This window comes from Chanodichthys erythropterus, chromosome 16 (genome assembly GCF_024489055.1).
Source record: "Chanodichthys erythropterus isolate Z2021 chromosome 16, ASM2448905v1, whole genome shotgun sequence".
Taxonomy (NCBI): Eukaryota; Metazoa; Chordata; class Actinopteri; order Cypriniformes; family Xenocyprididae; genus Chanodichthys; species Chanodichthys erythropterus.
This window is the reverse complement of record NC_090236.1, coordinates 34,105,150-34,123,629: the sequence shown is the minus strand read 5'-3', so window position 1 is coordinate 34,123,629 and position 18,480 is coordinate 34,105,150. Positions and strand designations below refer to the sequence as shown.

At 36.9% G+C, this 18,480-nt stretch overlaps 1 protein-coding gene across 1 annotated transcript in view; it reads left to right on the top strand.

Moving 5' to 3' along the window:
- Positions 1-18,480, top strand: part of pappa2 (pappalysin 2) — a 72,288-nt gene that overhangs the window by 42,348 nt on the left and 11,460 nt on the right. The window contains exons 17-21 of the mRNA XM_067363316.1: positions 5,537-5,750; positions 9,776-9,944; positions 10,031-10,163; positions 10,607-10,716; positions 14,648-14,719. Of these exons, the coding sequence (XP_067219417.1) occupies positions 5,537-5,750; positions 9,776-9,944; positions 10,031-10,163; positions 10,607-10,716; positions 14,648-14,719 (698 nt within the window). The remainder of the gene's footprint in view (positions 1-5,536; positions 5,751-9,775; positions 9,945-10,030; positions 10,164-10,606; positions 10,717-14,647; positions 14,720-18,480) is intronic.

The window sequence follows — 18,480 nt, the reverse complement described above, 5'->3', positions numbered from 1 at the left end:
CACATCACATCCCACATCACATCTCACATCACTTTACATCTCACATCACATCACAACTCACATCACATTTCACAGCTCACATCACATCTTGTATTACATCTCACATCACATCCCACATCACATCTCACATCACTTTACATCTCACATCACATATCACATCACATTACATCTCACATCACTTTACATCTTACATCACATCTCACATCACATCTCACATCACATTTCACAGCTCACATCACATCTTGTATTACATCTCACATCACATCCCACATCACATCTCACACCACTTTACATCTCACATCACATCACAACTCACATCATATTTCACAGCTCACATCACATCCTGTATTACATCTCACATCACATCCCACATCACATCTCACATCACTTTACATCTCACATCACATCACAACCGACATCAAAATTCACGTCACATCACTTTACATCTCACATCACTTTACATCTCACATCACAATTCACATCTCACCTCACTTTACATCTCACTTTATATCTCACATCACATTTCACATCTCACATCAAATCTCACATCACATCTCACATCACTTTACATCTCACATCACATCTCACATCACATTTCACATCTCACATCAAATCTCACATCACATTTCACATCAAATATCACATCTCACATCACATATCACATCACCACATCATATCTCACATCACATCACCACATCACATCTCACATCACCACATCACATCTCACATCACATTTCACATCACATCTCACATCACATATCACATCACATCTCACATCACTCACATCTCACATCACTTTACATCTCACATCACATCACAACCGACATCAAAATTCACGTCACATCACTTTACATCTCACATCACAACTCACATCACAATTCACATCTCACCTCACTTTACATCTCACTTTATATCTCACATCACATTTCACATCTCACATCAAATCTCACATCACATCTCACATCACTTTACATCTCACATCACATCTCACATCACATTTCACATCTCACATCAAATCTCACATCACATTTCACATCAAATATCACATCTCACATCACATATCACATCACCACATCATATCTCACATCACATCACCACATCACATCTCACATCACCACATCACATCTCACATCACATTTCACATCACATCTCACATCACATATCACATCACATCTCACATCACTTTACATCTCACATCACTTTACATCTCACCTCACTTTACATCTCACATCACATTTCACATCACATCTCACATCACATCCCACATCACATCTCACATCACTTTACATCTCACATCACATCACATCTCACCTCACTTTACATCTCACATCACATCTTGCATCACTTTACCTCTTACATCACATCCCACATCACATCTCACATCACATCTCACATCACTTTACATCTCACATCACATCTCATATCACATTTCACATCTCACATCTCATATCACATCTCACATTACATCCCATATCACATCCGACATCACATCTCACATCACATATCACATCACAGTTCACCTCTCACATCACATCTCACATCACATCTCACATCACCACATCACATCACCTCTCACATCCCACATCACTTTACATCTCACTTTACAGCTCACATCGCATCTCACATCACATTTCACAGCTCACATCACATCTCACATCACATTTCACATCACATCTCACATCACTTTACATCTCACATCACATTTCATATCTCACATCACTTTACATCTCACATCACTTTACATCTCACATCACTTTACATCTCACATCACATTTCACATCTTACACCACATCACATCACATTTCACATCTCACATCACATTTCACATCACATCTCATATCACATCTGACATCACATATCATATTACATCTCACATCACATCTCACATCTTACATCACATCACATCTCACATGGCATATCACATATCACATCCCACATCACATCACATCAGAGTTGCCTGGAAACACTTTTATATTGAGCAGTGTTGCTACTTACAGTGTTACTTTCCTATTCTCAGCATACATTGCTGCATGTATAAATTACATGGTTATATTGCTCAATATGAAAGTGTTTTCCAGGCAACTCTGTTAAGCTAACTGTATATATATATATATATAACTCACATCATATTTCACAGCTCACATCACATCCTGTATTACATCTCACATCACATCCCACATCACATCTCACATCACTTTACATCTCACATCACATCAAAACCGACATCAAAATTCACGTCACATCACTTTACATCTCACATCACAACTCACATCACAATTCACATCTCACCTCACTTTACATCTCACTTTATATCTCACATCACATTTCACATCTCACATCAAATCTCACATCACATCTCACATCACTTTACATCTCACATCACATCTCACATCACATTTCACATCTCACATCAAATCTCACATCACATTTCACATCAAATATCACATCTCACATCACATATCACATCACCACATCATATCTCACATCACATCACCACATCACATCTCACATCACCACATCACATCTCACATCACATTTCACATCACATCTCACATCACATATCACATCACATCTCACATCACTTTACATCTCACATCACTTTACATCTCACCTCACTTTACATCTCACATCACATTTCACATCACATCTCACATCACATCCCACATCACATCTCACATCACTTTACATCTCACATCACATCACATCTCACCTCACTTTACATCTCACATCACATCTTGCATCACTTTACCTCTTACATCACATCCCACATCACATCTCACATCACATCTCACATCACTTTACATCTCACATCACATCTCATATCACATTTCACATCTCACATCTCATATCACATCTCACATTACATCCCATATCACATCCGACATCACATCTCACATCACATATCACATCACAGTTCACCTCTCACATCACATCTCACATCACATCTCACATCACCACATCACATCACCTCTCACATCCCACATCACTTTACATCTCACTTTACAGCTCACATCGCATCTCACATCACATTTCACAGCTCACATCACATCTCACATCACATTTCACATCACATCTCACATCACTTTACATCTCACATCACATTTCATATCTCACATCACTTTACATCTCACATCACTTTACATCTCACATCACTTTACATCTCACATCACTTTACATCTCACATCACATTTCACATCTTACACCACATCACATCACATTTCACATCTCACATCACATTTCACATCACATCTCATATCACATCTGACATCACATATCATATTACATCTCACATCACATCTCACATCTTACATCACATCACATCTCACATGGCATATCACATATCACATCCCACATCACATCACATCAGAGTTGCCTGGAAACACTTTTATATTGAGCAGTGTTGCTACTTACAGTGTTACTTTCCTATTCTCAGCATACATTGCTGCATGTATAAATTACATGGTTATATTGCTCAATATGAAAGTGTTTTCCAGGCAACTCTGTTAAGCTAACTGTATATATATATATATATATATATATATATATATATATATATATATATATATATATATATATATATATATATATATATATATATATATATTCTTAAGGTTGCTCTTTTCGATTTATACTTTTGTTGTTTTCATCTCTTTTTTTGACATTGTAATATTCAGAGCTCTTTTTACTTTATTGATGTGTTTGTTGATTGCCACCGCTATTATGGTTTATGTGTTAAAGGGTCTTTATGTATATAGTAAAAATAATTTTAAACATCTTTATTCTGCACGATGTTGTCTCGTTCACAAATAGTGATTTAAAGTTGTGCATGATACAGATGATGAGAAACCACAGTGATAGCCAACAACGTACATTTGTTAATAAAATCCCAATCAGTCATGTTGCCAAGCATTTTTTTTTTTTTTTTTTTTTACACTGAAAGGCTAAATATTTAGATTTGTGTGTGTACGCACGTGTGTGTGTTTATATATGCGTACAGAATACTCATTTGTGTGTCAGTGTTGCTCTTGCACTCATTCAGGAACTTTGCATCGGTCTGGCTGTGATTCCAGCCATCTTTCCTGGCTGTGTAAATAGGAAAGAAATCCTGAGCTGCAGGAGAACAGCACACAGGTGGAGAAAGGAAACATGCAAGTAGGCGAGAACAAGAGCACGTTTTATCCCATACTACTGAAGCCCCCAGAGAGCCCCTCATTTCAAACAGCTTAGAGCAGGGTGGCATCTGGCGCTCCTGCTCCTGGACAGCAGGAGCCCTGCTAAGACAAGGTGGCTCAGGGGTCGAGGGGCCAGTCCTCGTGCTTTCACTATTTGTTTTAAATGCAGGCCTTTGATGGATCGGTCCAAATTATTTCTTTGGCAGGGATTTGTGCAGTCTGTGGTCAATGGCTTCACTGGAAGGTCCAGAACATTGCATCACTGAGTAGCTATGCTTATTGGTCTTGATGGCAAGGTTCTTGTACTGTAGTGTGTTACAGTGATGGCTGTAGTGCTCCTTTGGGAGGCATTTTAAAATCTATTCATGACTTGACATTAACACAACTGTAATGCAGTGATTTATGTACTTAGTGAGAGCCTTTATTTATTTATTTATTTATTTATTTTTGGAGTAGCGCAAGCTAGAACTTCATGTATGTTGGAAAAAATAGCAGTTTGCTGCCATTTTTGGTATTGCTAAATTTAATCATGGCTACAAAGTATGCAGACACCTTAAAAAACTTGGCAAAGGGATCATTATATTTTATTGACCAATAAAATTTCTTCAGAACTTTAACTTTAAAATTTAATTAGATATGTTACTATAATAGTACTATGAGAGAGTCCTTGAGGCCTTAGGCACCAATGGACCATGTTCACTTAAGGCAATTTTGTTTAAATTTAGTACAATACTTCTCTTCTAGGATAATAGAAACAGAATGCATTTTAAATATATGACTTTTCATATAACTTGAAAAAATTTATACCTACACAAACTCAATGAGGGTCATTGTTGTGACGCTCAATTTTTTGTTTGTCCTTTTTATTAATTTATTATGCATTATAATGCACTTCATTCTTAAAATCACTTTTTCAATACACCTCCTTGATAAACATGTTTTAATATATGTATTAAAATGATTTTTTATATTTTTTTAGGAGACATGAAGTAAAAAAATGCCAGGGTGGTACTGTACAACTGTCCTGATATATAAAAATATGAAGTTAAAAAAAAAAAAAAAAAAAAAAAAAAAAGCCTTCAGTAAAAGAATGATTTAAAAAGGAAATTTTATTTTAGGCTGGTCTTCTTAAAAACAAACAAACAAACAAATAAATAAATAAATAAATAGCAAAACTACTTCCCTAAATCAGTCATAGATGTGACCCACAAAATCCAATGATTAAGCTGTGTACTCCCAGAAATAATAGAACTGACTCTCTCCTTCTTTTGAAGAGACCTTGACCAATTAGCTAGTGATGGTCTTCGAGAAGACAGTGATTGTTTTATTTTAATGTAGTTTTCATATCAAAATCTGTTTTTCAGGTGAAAGTGACACATTGGTTTGTCTTGAGGATGGACTATGGTCATACCCAGAGGCTTACTGCAAGATTGAGTGTCCAAATCCACCTTCCATACCCAATGCCACGCTACTTGTTCCTCAGTGTCGTGGAAGCAGGCATGATGTGGGTACTGTGTGCCTCTACAAATGCAACCCGGGCTATTACATCACTGGCTCTCTCAACAAAAAGCCAAGAAAGTGAGTTGGAACTTGTATATTTTGAACTAATTTTTAGGCATAGGTTACTGCGTTGACAAATTTTGAAGGAAAAATATCTTTTTCCAGCATCTAGGTTGCTCACATGGTTCTAATAAGATCAAAATCTCTCTCCATGTGTTTTCAAATATCTTTCAGCGATGGAGTCAACAGTGTACTTTGATGAATGGTCTGATGGCGTGTTGTTTTGGTATTCCAACCAATCAAGCTATAGCATATTTTAGCACATCTGAGGGGACTAGCTTTTGCACCTGCCTCGTCTTTATGAGTTATTAAAATGGCTGGTAAAATACCTCAGTGTCTTTTAACTGCTTTTAATTGGGCATTAATACCAGAAGCGATAGCCAACGTGTCTCATAAAGCCATTTAAATGATCCTGTTTATTAAGACCATTGGCATGTTTGCTCTAAAAGGCATTTCATTATGAAGGTTCAGAAAATGGTTTATGATGGTCTAAAGAGAGGTGTTATGCTATTATCAAGGTAGTTTTAGCTTGTGCTTCTGTATGATCTTTCTCAATGAACACTACACCCCAATTTATTTCCTCAGGATTTATTGGCTCTTTAGTCGTACCAGATGGTTTGTCACATGGGATAGATGTGAATAAATCCCCTGTGGCTGGAGGCTAATGTCATTCAAGAAACATAGTAATTGCTGCATTCATGTTGTGTGAAAATTCAGACCAGAAGCAGATCGAGAACCTTCAATTTAAATTTCACAGTGTGCTTACTGTAACCATTTTATTGCCCGTCTCAAAAAACTAGAGAGAAAAATATAGAGATTTTTTGCGGCATCAAAGTTCACAAAATGTATTCACAAAATGAACGCTTTCTCTGTTTGTAAACAACAAATGTATGATTCAGTATTAAGTACTGTTAAGTTGTGGGGCAGTTGTGGCCTATTGGTTAGATAATTGTGGGTTTGAGTAGAAGGTCATGGGTTCGAGTCTCTGTACCGGCAGGAAATGTAGGTGGAGGGAGTGAATGAACAGCGCTCTCTTCCTCTCTCATTACCCACAACTGAGGCCCTTGAGCAAGGCACCTATCCACCAATCACTCCCTGGCCGCCGCAGAAAAAATGGCTGCCCACTGCTCCAGGTGTGTGTTCACAGTGTGTGTGTACTTAGATGGGACACAATACTTGGCTACACGTCACTTTCACTTAATACAACATAGTTCAGTTTATTTAAAAAGGCATGATTTCTAACCAATATTTGTGCATTACCTACTAAATTGTTTGCTTAGCGACATGTTAGCATCACAGGTAGTTAAAGTGCCTGCTCTTATGCCTTTTTTAAGGTTCCTAATATTGTTTTGGGAGTCTCCTACAACAGGTTTACATACATGCAAGGTCAAAAAACACTTTCGTTTTCTCATAATATACATTTAATTTCACCTGAGGATTCAATGTTTTGTAAACGATTCGTTAGAAGCAGTTTAATGAATCAGTCTCTCTAAACCCCTTCTTTCCATGAGCCTACACTGCTCTGATTGGTCAGATGGCCCACTCCTTTGTGATTGGTCTACTGCACACACCACGCGGCCATTGCCATAACTGAATGACAGCTATCAATTCGCAAGACGTTGTATACAATGTATGGACAGAAAAGATAGCATTGATTTTACCATATCAATTCAAGCCTGAGTCTGACTATGAAACGTCTGAAGTAGTTGATCAACCAGAAACGGATTCTCAATCACAACTGGAGTACGACGTTTCTATATGGCATGTGTCACCTTATTTATAAGACGTGATAGCAGAGTCACTGTTATACTTTATGTGGGTGCACCTGTGGGAACTGTATCAGAATGCCAAGAGAATCTGAAAGCCTCTAACAAAAGAAAAACATTTAGGCCAGATGTGTACAGACTTTTTCGCCATAACTATTAATTAAGTAAAAATTGGCTATATAATTGCTTGAAATTACAGTGGATGTTTACTGTTTACAGAGAGAATTCTTCAACTAGTTAGCGCAGACTAGCATCTTCACATCCTATTACAATACAGATAGAGCGCCACACTACTGTAATAATAAAAACGCAGAGGAAACTCCCACGTTAGCCGAGCACAAACGTGAATAGCTGATAATGCATTAAGTCGTGCTCCATCCTTGATCATTACTCCAAGTAATAAGACAGACAAGTTGCATTAATCGACACATTTTTAGACACATTTTTATTTTTGGACCCACATCTGAATAGCGGAACTACATAAATGTGAGTTAGCTGGTTAGCAGGAGACAGACTAGAGTGTATGTTACACAACATAACATACAAAACTACAAATTTTGAACGATCACTAGAAAATATAAACATCTATTATTAATCATACTAACAGGTTGAGATTCAGAGGAGCAAGCTGGTCCAAATAAACTGGGCATTGATCCATATTTTAAGACCAAGAGTTTTATGAATCCTGCGTTATACTTCCCGAGGTTTGAGAAGCAGTCGTCGGTAAAATTGTACTGCTGTGGTATTGTTGAAAAAAATTCATTTTCCCTGCCGTCTGCACACGCAATAAGTTGGCGGGTAATATGCTAATGTTTCGTTGTGACGTCACAACGAAACGGCTTGAGATTTGTTTTACAAAGGACTCGTTTAATTGACTCAGAGTTGACTCTTATTTTGGGAGACAATAACTTTATATACGGTGCACTTTCAGATTTAAAATTTTGCAGGATGTTTTCATTCACTTAGAGCTATGTAACACACTACATGAAAGGTAACTTTTAAAAAAATCCATAATAGGGGCACTTTAAGATAGGAAAGAATTTTTAAAATTATTTAGCAAGGATGCATTAAATTGCTCAAGAGTGACATTAAAGTCTTTTTCATTGTTACAAAAAAAATCAGATAAATGCTTTTTGAACTTTCTAATCAATCAAAGAATCTTGAAAAAAAAAAAACAGTCAAGTATTCCACAAAAATACACGTTTGCTTGCACACACATAATGCGATTATAATTGGGTGTTGGCAATATTGTGATCAAACTACCTCTAGTAAACGCAATACTTCGATCAAACGAATGCAATTAAGCTCATAATCATAGTAACCATCTCATTAAACTAGGTTGTGTACAGAGATTTTAATCGCAATAAACAAGCATGTAAACACTTTAATCACATTATTACCACTTTGACCATTGTGCGCATCTGCTCGGACATACACAGATGCCGTGTGTCCTTCACACAACTTCATGAATGAACTCCGTGACATTATTCTGAAGTTTTCTTTTTTTTTCAACTCACTGCAAAATCTACATATCTTCATCCAGACAGCGCGAAGAACGCGACGGCAGAGCACGAGTAGGTAAACCCTGTGTTGTGCCGAATTTCGACCCCCGCCAAATTGTTACCCACCTCGTTGAAGTCGCTACCTGATTGTCTAATCTTAACCCCACCCCTAATCCTAACTCCTCCCCCACATCTACTACTAAACCTACTAATACTAGGGGGTAATAATCTGGCAGGGGGTCGAAATTTGGCACAACACTGGCATTGCAATGTTCATCACAGCGGCAAATAATATCCAGTACGTCCATAAAAATGTATTTTGAATTTGATGTGAGTAGATTAAAACAATGGCTGGTAACATACATACTGTATGCCTATCTGTGTGTGGTATAACCATTCATTAGCAAATGAAATGGAAATTACATATAAACTGGGGTGAAGAGTTCTGTTCATGTCATGTAAACATCTTACTGCAATTAAGACCTTATTCTGATTATGAGAAATAATCGCATTATTAGTGCACATGCAAACAAAGAAATGTTTCTTGAACATCACATCAGCATATTAGACCGGTTTGTGAAAGATCATGTAACAATGAAGACTGGAATAATAGCTGCTGGAAATTCAGCTTTGGCATCACAGGAATAAAAAGATAAATCTTTCTAAAGCCTCAATAAATCTAGTAGTGTAGGCCTTAGAAACACAGCCTAAGTAATGCTTTTGTACTGGCATTATGAATTACCCCTCCTTCATGATACTGACTTGTTTTTCCCAGGAAGTTTCTGAGGTTGGAGTGTTTGGAGGGTGGGACGTGGCAAGAGGGCAGCTGTTCACCTGTCACATGCCCTCCTCTTCCCCCGATGTTTGAGGGCATGTACACCTGCACCAACAATTTGAACTTTGATAGTATCTGCACCCTTCAGTGTCCTGATCCAACAGAAAAGGTATTGTAGAACTTTGTAGGCCAACTCTATCTGTGTATTCCCAAATGCAACTGTAATTAAACACTCCTATATGTTTGTCCCCTCAGTCCAGCATTCGATGCACCAAAGATGGCAGATGGACTGAGAACTTCACTATGTGCAAGAAGATAGAAGGATCATGCCAAACTCCTCTTGACATTAACCTGGTAGAATACATCTGTGAGGAGGGCTTTGACGTGGGTGAGGATTTAAACTGGCAAGAAAATTTGCTCTCCTGCCAGTTTGGTTATCAGATCAAAGTTACCCTTTTAAAATATGGAAATGACATGACAGGAGATTGCTAAGAAATCTTTTTCTTGGCTATCTCAGTTATTTGTTTGAACATATGTATAATACAATATGCATCTTACTATTTTTCTTCTTCAATGTATTTTGAAATATATTGGTTTTATTTGGTTATATATGTAGGCCACTGCATGTGTCCTTTCTAATACGTGGTCTAGACATACCTGGGCCACTAGACCACAGTCAGTTGCATGCAGTAGGATACTTTTGAGTGCCAACCTGCCAAGCTGTTCAACTATGGATGACTAGTCTGGAGCTTGGCTATTCATGTGCTCACATGAATAAATTCAACAGATGCAAATCATGGTTAAAGCAAAGCTCGCTTTGTGTCATGACAGGTGCAGTCTGTTACCCAACATGCATTGTGGCCTTGAGTGACCCTGTGGTCTTAGCCAATGGCTCCAGTGCTGATACAGTAGAGCATTGGATGCTTCCCAGCAAAGTTCAGGTGAGGTGGTCGGGTCGGTTTGCCACATTGATATTTGATATCATTGGCTGCTCTTGTTCTTTAACCAAACTCCTGGTTCAAGACTTAAAGCACACTTTATATGCACTCTTTGTGTTGGATATCAACTAACAATCTAATTTAATGTTAATTTAATTTAAGCTAATTTATTGTAATTTCTACACAATTTTCTGATCATATTTCTTTTCCAAGCACATTTTACCAATTACAAACCACATCAATCTTGATAACTACTATTAATTTTGTATTTAATCATTTATAAGTAATATATAATTGTTCATGAAGGCTGGAAATAAAAAACGCCTTATATTCAGGTGTGCAGAATTATTAGGCAGGTTGAAGTGTGAAACTATCAGGAACCCTTTAGTCTTGAGTGCCACCATTTTCCAGAACTGCAACCTACCTGGAGTCTCCAGAAGTGCATGGTGTCAGGATCTCAGAGACTTAGGTTAGGTAAAGAATACTAAAAAAATACCCGCACTTAATAAGAATCACAAGATGAAGTGTTGTAAAATATATGAAGACTGTTTTTTTTATAGGCTTTATAGACAGATTGAGAGTGACTCTTGAACAGTGTTGGGCACGTTACTTTAAAAAAGTAATTAGTTATAGTTACTAGTTACTTCTCACAAATAGTAACGGAGTTAGTAACTGAGTTACATCATTGTAAAAGTACATTTATTGTAAAAGTAACTAATTACCAGGGTAAGTAACTATTGTGTTACTTCAAAAAAAAAAAAGAAAGTCAAATAACTTGAATGCCCCCAATATTAAATATAAGTCTAAGAATAAATTATTCTTGATCCGACTCGTGACTCATGACCCGCTCGAAATTTCATGAAATTTCTCTGTAGTGTACAATACGTGTTGGTAGCCACTAAAGATAGGCTACCGTAGTTTCATATTTATGTTTAAAGGTGCCGACGTAAATTCAACTTTTGAATCTAGGGCATAGTTGAATAACAAGAGTTCAGTACATGGAAATGACATACAGTGAGTCTCAAACTCCATTGTTTCCTCCTTTATATAAATCTCATTTGTTTAAACGACCTCCAAAGAACAGGCGAATCTCAACATAACACTGTACGTAACAGTCAGGATCATTAATATGTATGACCCCAATATTTGCATACGCCAGCTCATGTTCAATGCATTACACAAGGGCAGAACGTCTGGATGTGCACAGCTGAATCATCAGACTAGGTAAGCAAGCAAGGACAATAGCGAAAAATGGCAGATGGAGCAATAATAACTGACATGATCATTGATAACATGATATTTTTAGTGATATTTGTAAATTGTCTTTCTAAATGTTTCGTTAACATGTTGCTAATGTACTGTTAAATATGGTTAAAGTTACCATCATTTATTACTACAGTATATTCACGGAGACAAGAGAGCCGTCGCTATTTTCATTTTTAAACACTTGCAGTCTGTATAATTCATAAACACAACTTCATTCTTTATAAATCTCTGCAACAGTGTAGCATTAGCCGTTAGCCATGGAGCACAGCATCAAACTCATTCAGAACAAATGTAAACATCAAAATAAATACTATACTCACAGGAATCGATGTATGCATGATGAACACTTTGTAAAGATCCAAGGGCATAGATTTGGTTTCAACTTTGGGGGGGTTGAACGTTGGTATGGTTGTATTGTATTGGGGGGGTTGTAACTGATGGCTTTAAATCCCCTCCACAAACTACGCCCCTGTAAAGATCCATTTTGAGGGTTATATTAGCTGTGTGAACTTTGTGTTTACTGTTTAAGGCAGTTGAGAGCTCTCGGGGGCGGGAGAGCAAGAGAATTTAAAGGGGCCGCAGCCTGAATCGGCGCATATTTAATGATGCCCCAAAACAGGCAGTTGAAAAAATGAATAAAAAAAATCTATGGGGTATTTTGAGCTGAAACTTCACAGACACATTCAGGGGACACCTTAGACTTATATTACATTTTTTGAAAAGGCACCTCTAGGGCACCTTTAAATAGTCCTGTTATGTTTTAAATTTATTTACTTGATTATGAAAAGTGAACACCATGAGTAAGATGCATCATAAGATGTGCAATATATCGGGAGACATGGAGTGGGTCAGACATGATTTTGACCACTTCATTAAATTTTGTTTTGTAGAAAGTCTATAGAAAACATATAGAAATATCTATAGAAAGCTTGAAATATCTACTTTAATGAAAACTAAATAATTAAAAACGAAAAGAAATTGGCTACTCTGATTATGTAGCCTAATCCGAATGAAATGTGCATTATCTCTCTAGGCGCGTCCATTATGAGCGATGATGAGAGTCAGCAAAGTCAGCTTCATATTTGCAGCCGACACTGATTCAGAAAACATTACTTTATTAATAAACAATTAAAATGTCTCCTTGCTGTTTTTGTCTCATTCATAATCATTACTTTTGCCGGTTCTTTATAGCAAGCTTTATGCATGCACTTGAGTTCTATCTATAGCATATACGTAAACGCTCATTATTATGGTTTATTCTCTCCAAGAAATTAAATTAATATAAATGTGATTAGTCAACTAATGGCTTAAATGAACAACTACTAGTCGACTAGAAAAAAACTTATTTCACATATTTTCGATCCAGCATGTTACAAAGGGTATTCTGGTTTAAGCTCGCGCTCCGCTCGCATGCTCACAGACACACACACGGAGCATCGTACATCATTATCAGTTTAAAATTATATTTGTGTATGACTAACCCCAAAACACCAGAGAAAAACTTTGCAGGCCCTATGGCTGAGAGAGAGCCTATACTTTGATGAAAACCGCAGTAGTGAGCTCAATTATAGTAACGCAGCATTTTTTTGTCAGTAACGGTAACGGCATTGTAACGGGAGAGAAAGTAATTCGTTTGATTACTCGTTACTAGTCCATCACTGCTCTTGAAGGACCAGCACCGCATCCTCGTGTACCACTGTTTGAAGAATTATTTACCTAACCTAAGTCTCTGAGATCCTGACACCAGATTGAAAATGAGTTTTTTTCCTTGTTCCACACATCATGACATGAAGTGTGTTTGGCATGTATCAAATGTAAAACTGCTCACTTTTCTGATATTTGTCTGGGGTGGGGGTGGGGGATTATTTGGCTCTAAGAGGCAGAGGACCTACAAGACTGAATACTTTGGACGCAAAATTGGAATCGTATTGTTGGCACGTCAGAGTGATATGTTGGATTGGGTTACCTTGTTTCTCGATCCAAATCCAGGTTCAACTCACCTTACCGTTGAAATCTCTCAGCGAAAGTGTTGATTCTGTCTCTCGCTGTCATATCAGCTTGTGTGAGTAATGATTACAGTGTGATGTTTTTATAAGAGCCACACGTCAAGCATGACGCCTCTGAAGGTGTCGGACTCCCATTGTTTATAAAGATACATCAGCACCTCTAAGAACAGCCTGCTTTCCAGGAATGTTGTCCAAAGTATTGCAGATTGGGTAAGAATGATGGAGGAAAGGTCACAGTAGGAGGGAGATGAATAAGAGATAAGCAAGTTTCTTTCCAGAAATTCTGCTGTAGAAACAGGTCAGCTTTCCAATTCTGAGAAAATGTCAAATCAGTGAAATATTTGTTCAAATTGAAATGACAGGAGGGAAAGAGTAACTTTTTATATGTCATAGTTATTAGATATTAATTATTTTTAGGCACCATGGCTGATTTTGTCTTTTAAAATTGAGTTAAATATTATTAGATTTTTGGAAAAGTCAAAATAAAATAGAAATGAATCTTTTTCCTCTTAAAAAAAAAAAAATGGTACAAGAACTCCATCAATAGTAATAAATCAATTTTTTATTTATTTATTATGATATCATCATTCATTACAATGCAGTAAGTTAACCCTGTCCTTCCCCATCCCTCTCTTTCTCCTCAATTTCTCTTCCCTTGAAAGAGTATTGTCTGCACTGGCATGTTGAAGTGGCATCCGAATCCAGCGCAGATCCACTGCATTCAGTCCTGTGAGGTGAGTGAGCGCTAATTATATGACGTGAAGTCTTTCTGGTCAAAGGTGTACAAGTACAGTATCGCACAAGAGAAAAAAGAGTCTCTGGGACCTAATGCAATTTTATTCAAAATGTAAATTATTCTAGATTCTATATGATTCTGTCACCCTCTCATCATTACAAAACCATATGCTCTTTTCCCAGTAGAACACAAAAGGAGAGTTTTTAACAGATATTCATGCAGCGCTTTTCCACATAGGAACAGTTTCAAGTGACCAAAAGCTTCAAAAAGGATAAAAACAAAGAATAGCACCATAAAAGTAGTCCGTGTACCTTTTAGAACTACGTTTCAAGTCTTGAAATTAACAGTGGAATGTTTTGGAAAAACTGTTTGGTGTGTGTGTGTGTGTGTGTGTTCTCTCTGGATTTTAGCTCTGTCAGTGATGTCAAGAAGTTTATCTTGAAAGTGAAAGGGTTGAGAGGTGTTTAGTAAAGTATGCTATTTAAATTAATGAAGTGTGAGACTTGGATACATTTTTTAAAATGGATCTATTATTATTATTATTATTTTATTATTTAATCTATTATTGTTTTCATTTTTTAGTTTTAGTTTAGGGATCAGTAAGATTTTTTTTGACAATATAATGAAAGAACGTATTAAATTGATTGAAAGTGACAGTAAAGATTAAGGGCCCTATCATACACCCGGCGCAATGCGACGCCAGACACGATGCAAGTGCTTTTTGCTAGTTTTTGCCGGATACAGTTATAATTTTCACATCCTGCACCTACGTTGTTCAATTAGCAAATGCACTCGCATCCATCTTTTCTGAAATCATGCTGGTGTGAAAACAAGGCGCATTGTTGGCGTGTTGCTATTTTGAGGCAACTGAAAATGACTGGCCTACAAAAACCTGGTCTAAAGTCAATGGTGCAATTTTTTTTTTTTTTTTTTAGGTGGTGCCCAACATGCGTACACTCTGCTTGTTGCACACACAGAGACGTGCAGCAGCACACAAACATTATGTTAAAAATAAAGGGATTACAAAGTAAAAGATTATTATTGTGTACATAAAGTAAAAAATGCCTACATATCACAGTGGATAGTCATTGCATGTATCAGGATTACCTATTTGCAGTAATGATGAATGGAATTTGCTAATTATTTGACCAATCGTGGCAATACACACATGTATTTAAACTCATGTACTTAAACACTTGCAGTCTGTATAATTCATAGACACAACTTCATTCTTTATAAATCTCTCCAACAGTGTAGCATTAGCCGTTAGCCACGGAGCACTATCAAACTCATTCAGAATCAAATGTAACATCCAAATAAATACTATACTCACAGGAATCGATGTATGCATGATGAACACTTTGTAAAGATCCATTTTGAGGGTTATATTAGCTGTGTGAACATGGGGTTTGCTGTTTAGACAGCAAACTCATCAGGTGGAGGGTAATGAAGACTCATCAGGTGGAGGGTGTCTATATTCCTCCATGTAAATAGCAATCTGCCATGGTGCAAGCGCACCTGGCTTTTTAAAGGGAATAGGAGATGAGACTCTGATTGCTTTATTGCACGTTATACCCAAAACACACCCATGACTCATTAAGAGACTAGGTACAACCCTTTTAGACCATGCACCTGGCACTCCGACTATTATTTCAGTCGTTAAAGTAGCAAAAATGGGGTTTTGAACATTCCCTAAGTGCACCTTCAGACCATGCGCTTAGTTAAAATAGGGCCCATAATGTTATAAAATATAAGTTGTAAAAAATTCTAATTAAATTGTTAAACTTTTTTTTATATATATATATATATATATATATATATATATATATATATATATATATATATATATATATATATATATATATATATATATATATATATATATTACATCAGTGATACTTTCTCTGAATGAGAAAAAATCAATGACATCCGATGCTGGATTTGATCTGCAAGCTACAACAAAAGGGGAAGATTTTTAATATAAAACAACTTACATTTTGTTCTGCACACAAAACTGCTAAATCTTTTGCGTGGCAAAGAAAACTTTAAATAAATACCACTGATTAAAAATTACAGCATATGGGTTTGAAACAGTATCAGGGTGAACAAAGTGATGAAAGAATTGTATTATAATACTGATTTGTAGTGTACGCCATCAGTATTATGGTGTTCAATGGAAGACGTAGAAACAAACGGCAGAGTTCACATCTGCTCCCTGTCAGATCTCTGACACACTGATAGATAACCACCAGCAGAGCATTGAGGTGGTCCAGGAGGACCAGGGAGCACCATAATCAGTGACGAATGACGACGGTGTTGATTGTTTTAGTTTTTCGAGTCCAATTATTGTGTCATGGAAGTCCAATGCGCGGATGGGGGAACCTGTTTTGCTCTTCACTATCTCTGTAGTCATGACGCTATATACGTCTATTAACTGGGCCGTTTGACTATATATGGAACTCCCGAATCAATTCCTGTGATACACTGAAACATTTTTTAAAAGCGTGTATAACTAAAGCATAATAGGTCGAGCTAGTAGCATGTAATATGTCTCATGAGTGCCATTTATGGCCACAGGAATTCGGAGCTGGAGAGCAATACTTGAGGTCGCTTGTGATGAACCCACTCCAAAGGGTCATGAAATAGAATCATTTTGTTTCCTATTTTTATTTTGTCTGTGTATTTCTTGGTTTACACATTCCAGAGTTTAAATTTACATCAGCAATGAGGCATTTTTCTGTCAGGGATTTCCGACACCATCCGCTCTTGTATGGAGACATCTTGAACGTTTCTCGTGGCCAAGAGAAACATTTAGCGCAATGGTTGATGGACTGCGTGCCACATCTTCCCACAGCATGCTGACAGATTGATTCTTACCGGCGCTCCTTTTATCGCAAAAGTAAAACCGAATGAAAATATCATTGCCACTGTAAAATGTGGTATATACATGATCATAAAACATATTATTCCAGTTTCTGTTCCTCCAGAGTCCTTCCCGCAATTCACAGAATCCTGTTTAAATTCACCCCAAGCACTAACTCATCAGACTTTGTCAACAATCATAGTGCTGAGGTGCCAAAGCAAATGAATGATCTTATCGGTGTGTGTGCAGGTCAGTTGGACAGAGGAAATTTAAAGGATGTTATGTAACTGATGGATGCGTTAAACCAGTTGTAAAATAATCACCAATGATATGTGATGAAAGTAACATACCAGGCTTCGCTAAAAGTCAACAGAAGTAACGCAGCAGAGTCATGTGAAGGCTGGAAGCGAAAATAGTGTTGAAATTAACAGTCAAGTGTTTTGGAAAATAATGGATGACTGTTTATCGCAAATCTCTCTGGATTTTTAGCTCCGTCAATGATGTCAGGGGACATGTCTTGAAAGTGAAAGGGTGGAGCGGTGTTTAAAACAGTGTGCCATTCAAATATTATATATAACTTGGACAAATTGTTTAAAATGTCTACAGTCAAACCAAAAATGATTCAGACAAATTTCTGATATGTTTTTACTAGTGGGTGCAGGACACTACAGTTCATTTATGTAAGTGAGGAGAGCAAAATAAAGTAAACTGTGACATTTTATACCCCCAAATTCTTCATACAGTGGACTACCCCATTCAAACCCCATTGTTTCCTCCTTCTTATGTAAATCTCATTTGTTTAAAAGACTTCTGGAAAACACTCGGATCTCAACATAACACAGACTGTTACGTAACAGTCGGGATCATTAATATGTATGACCCCAATATTTGCATAA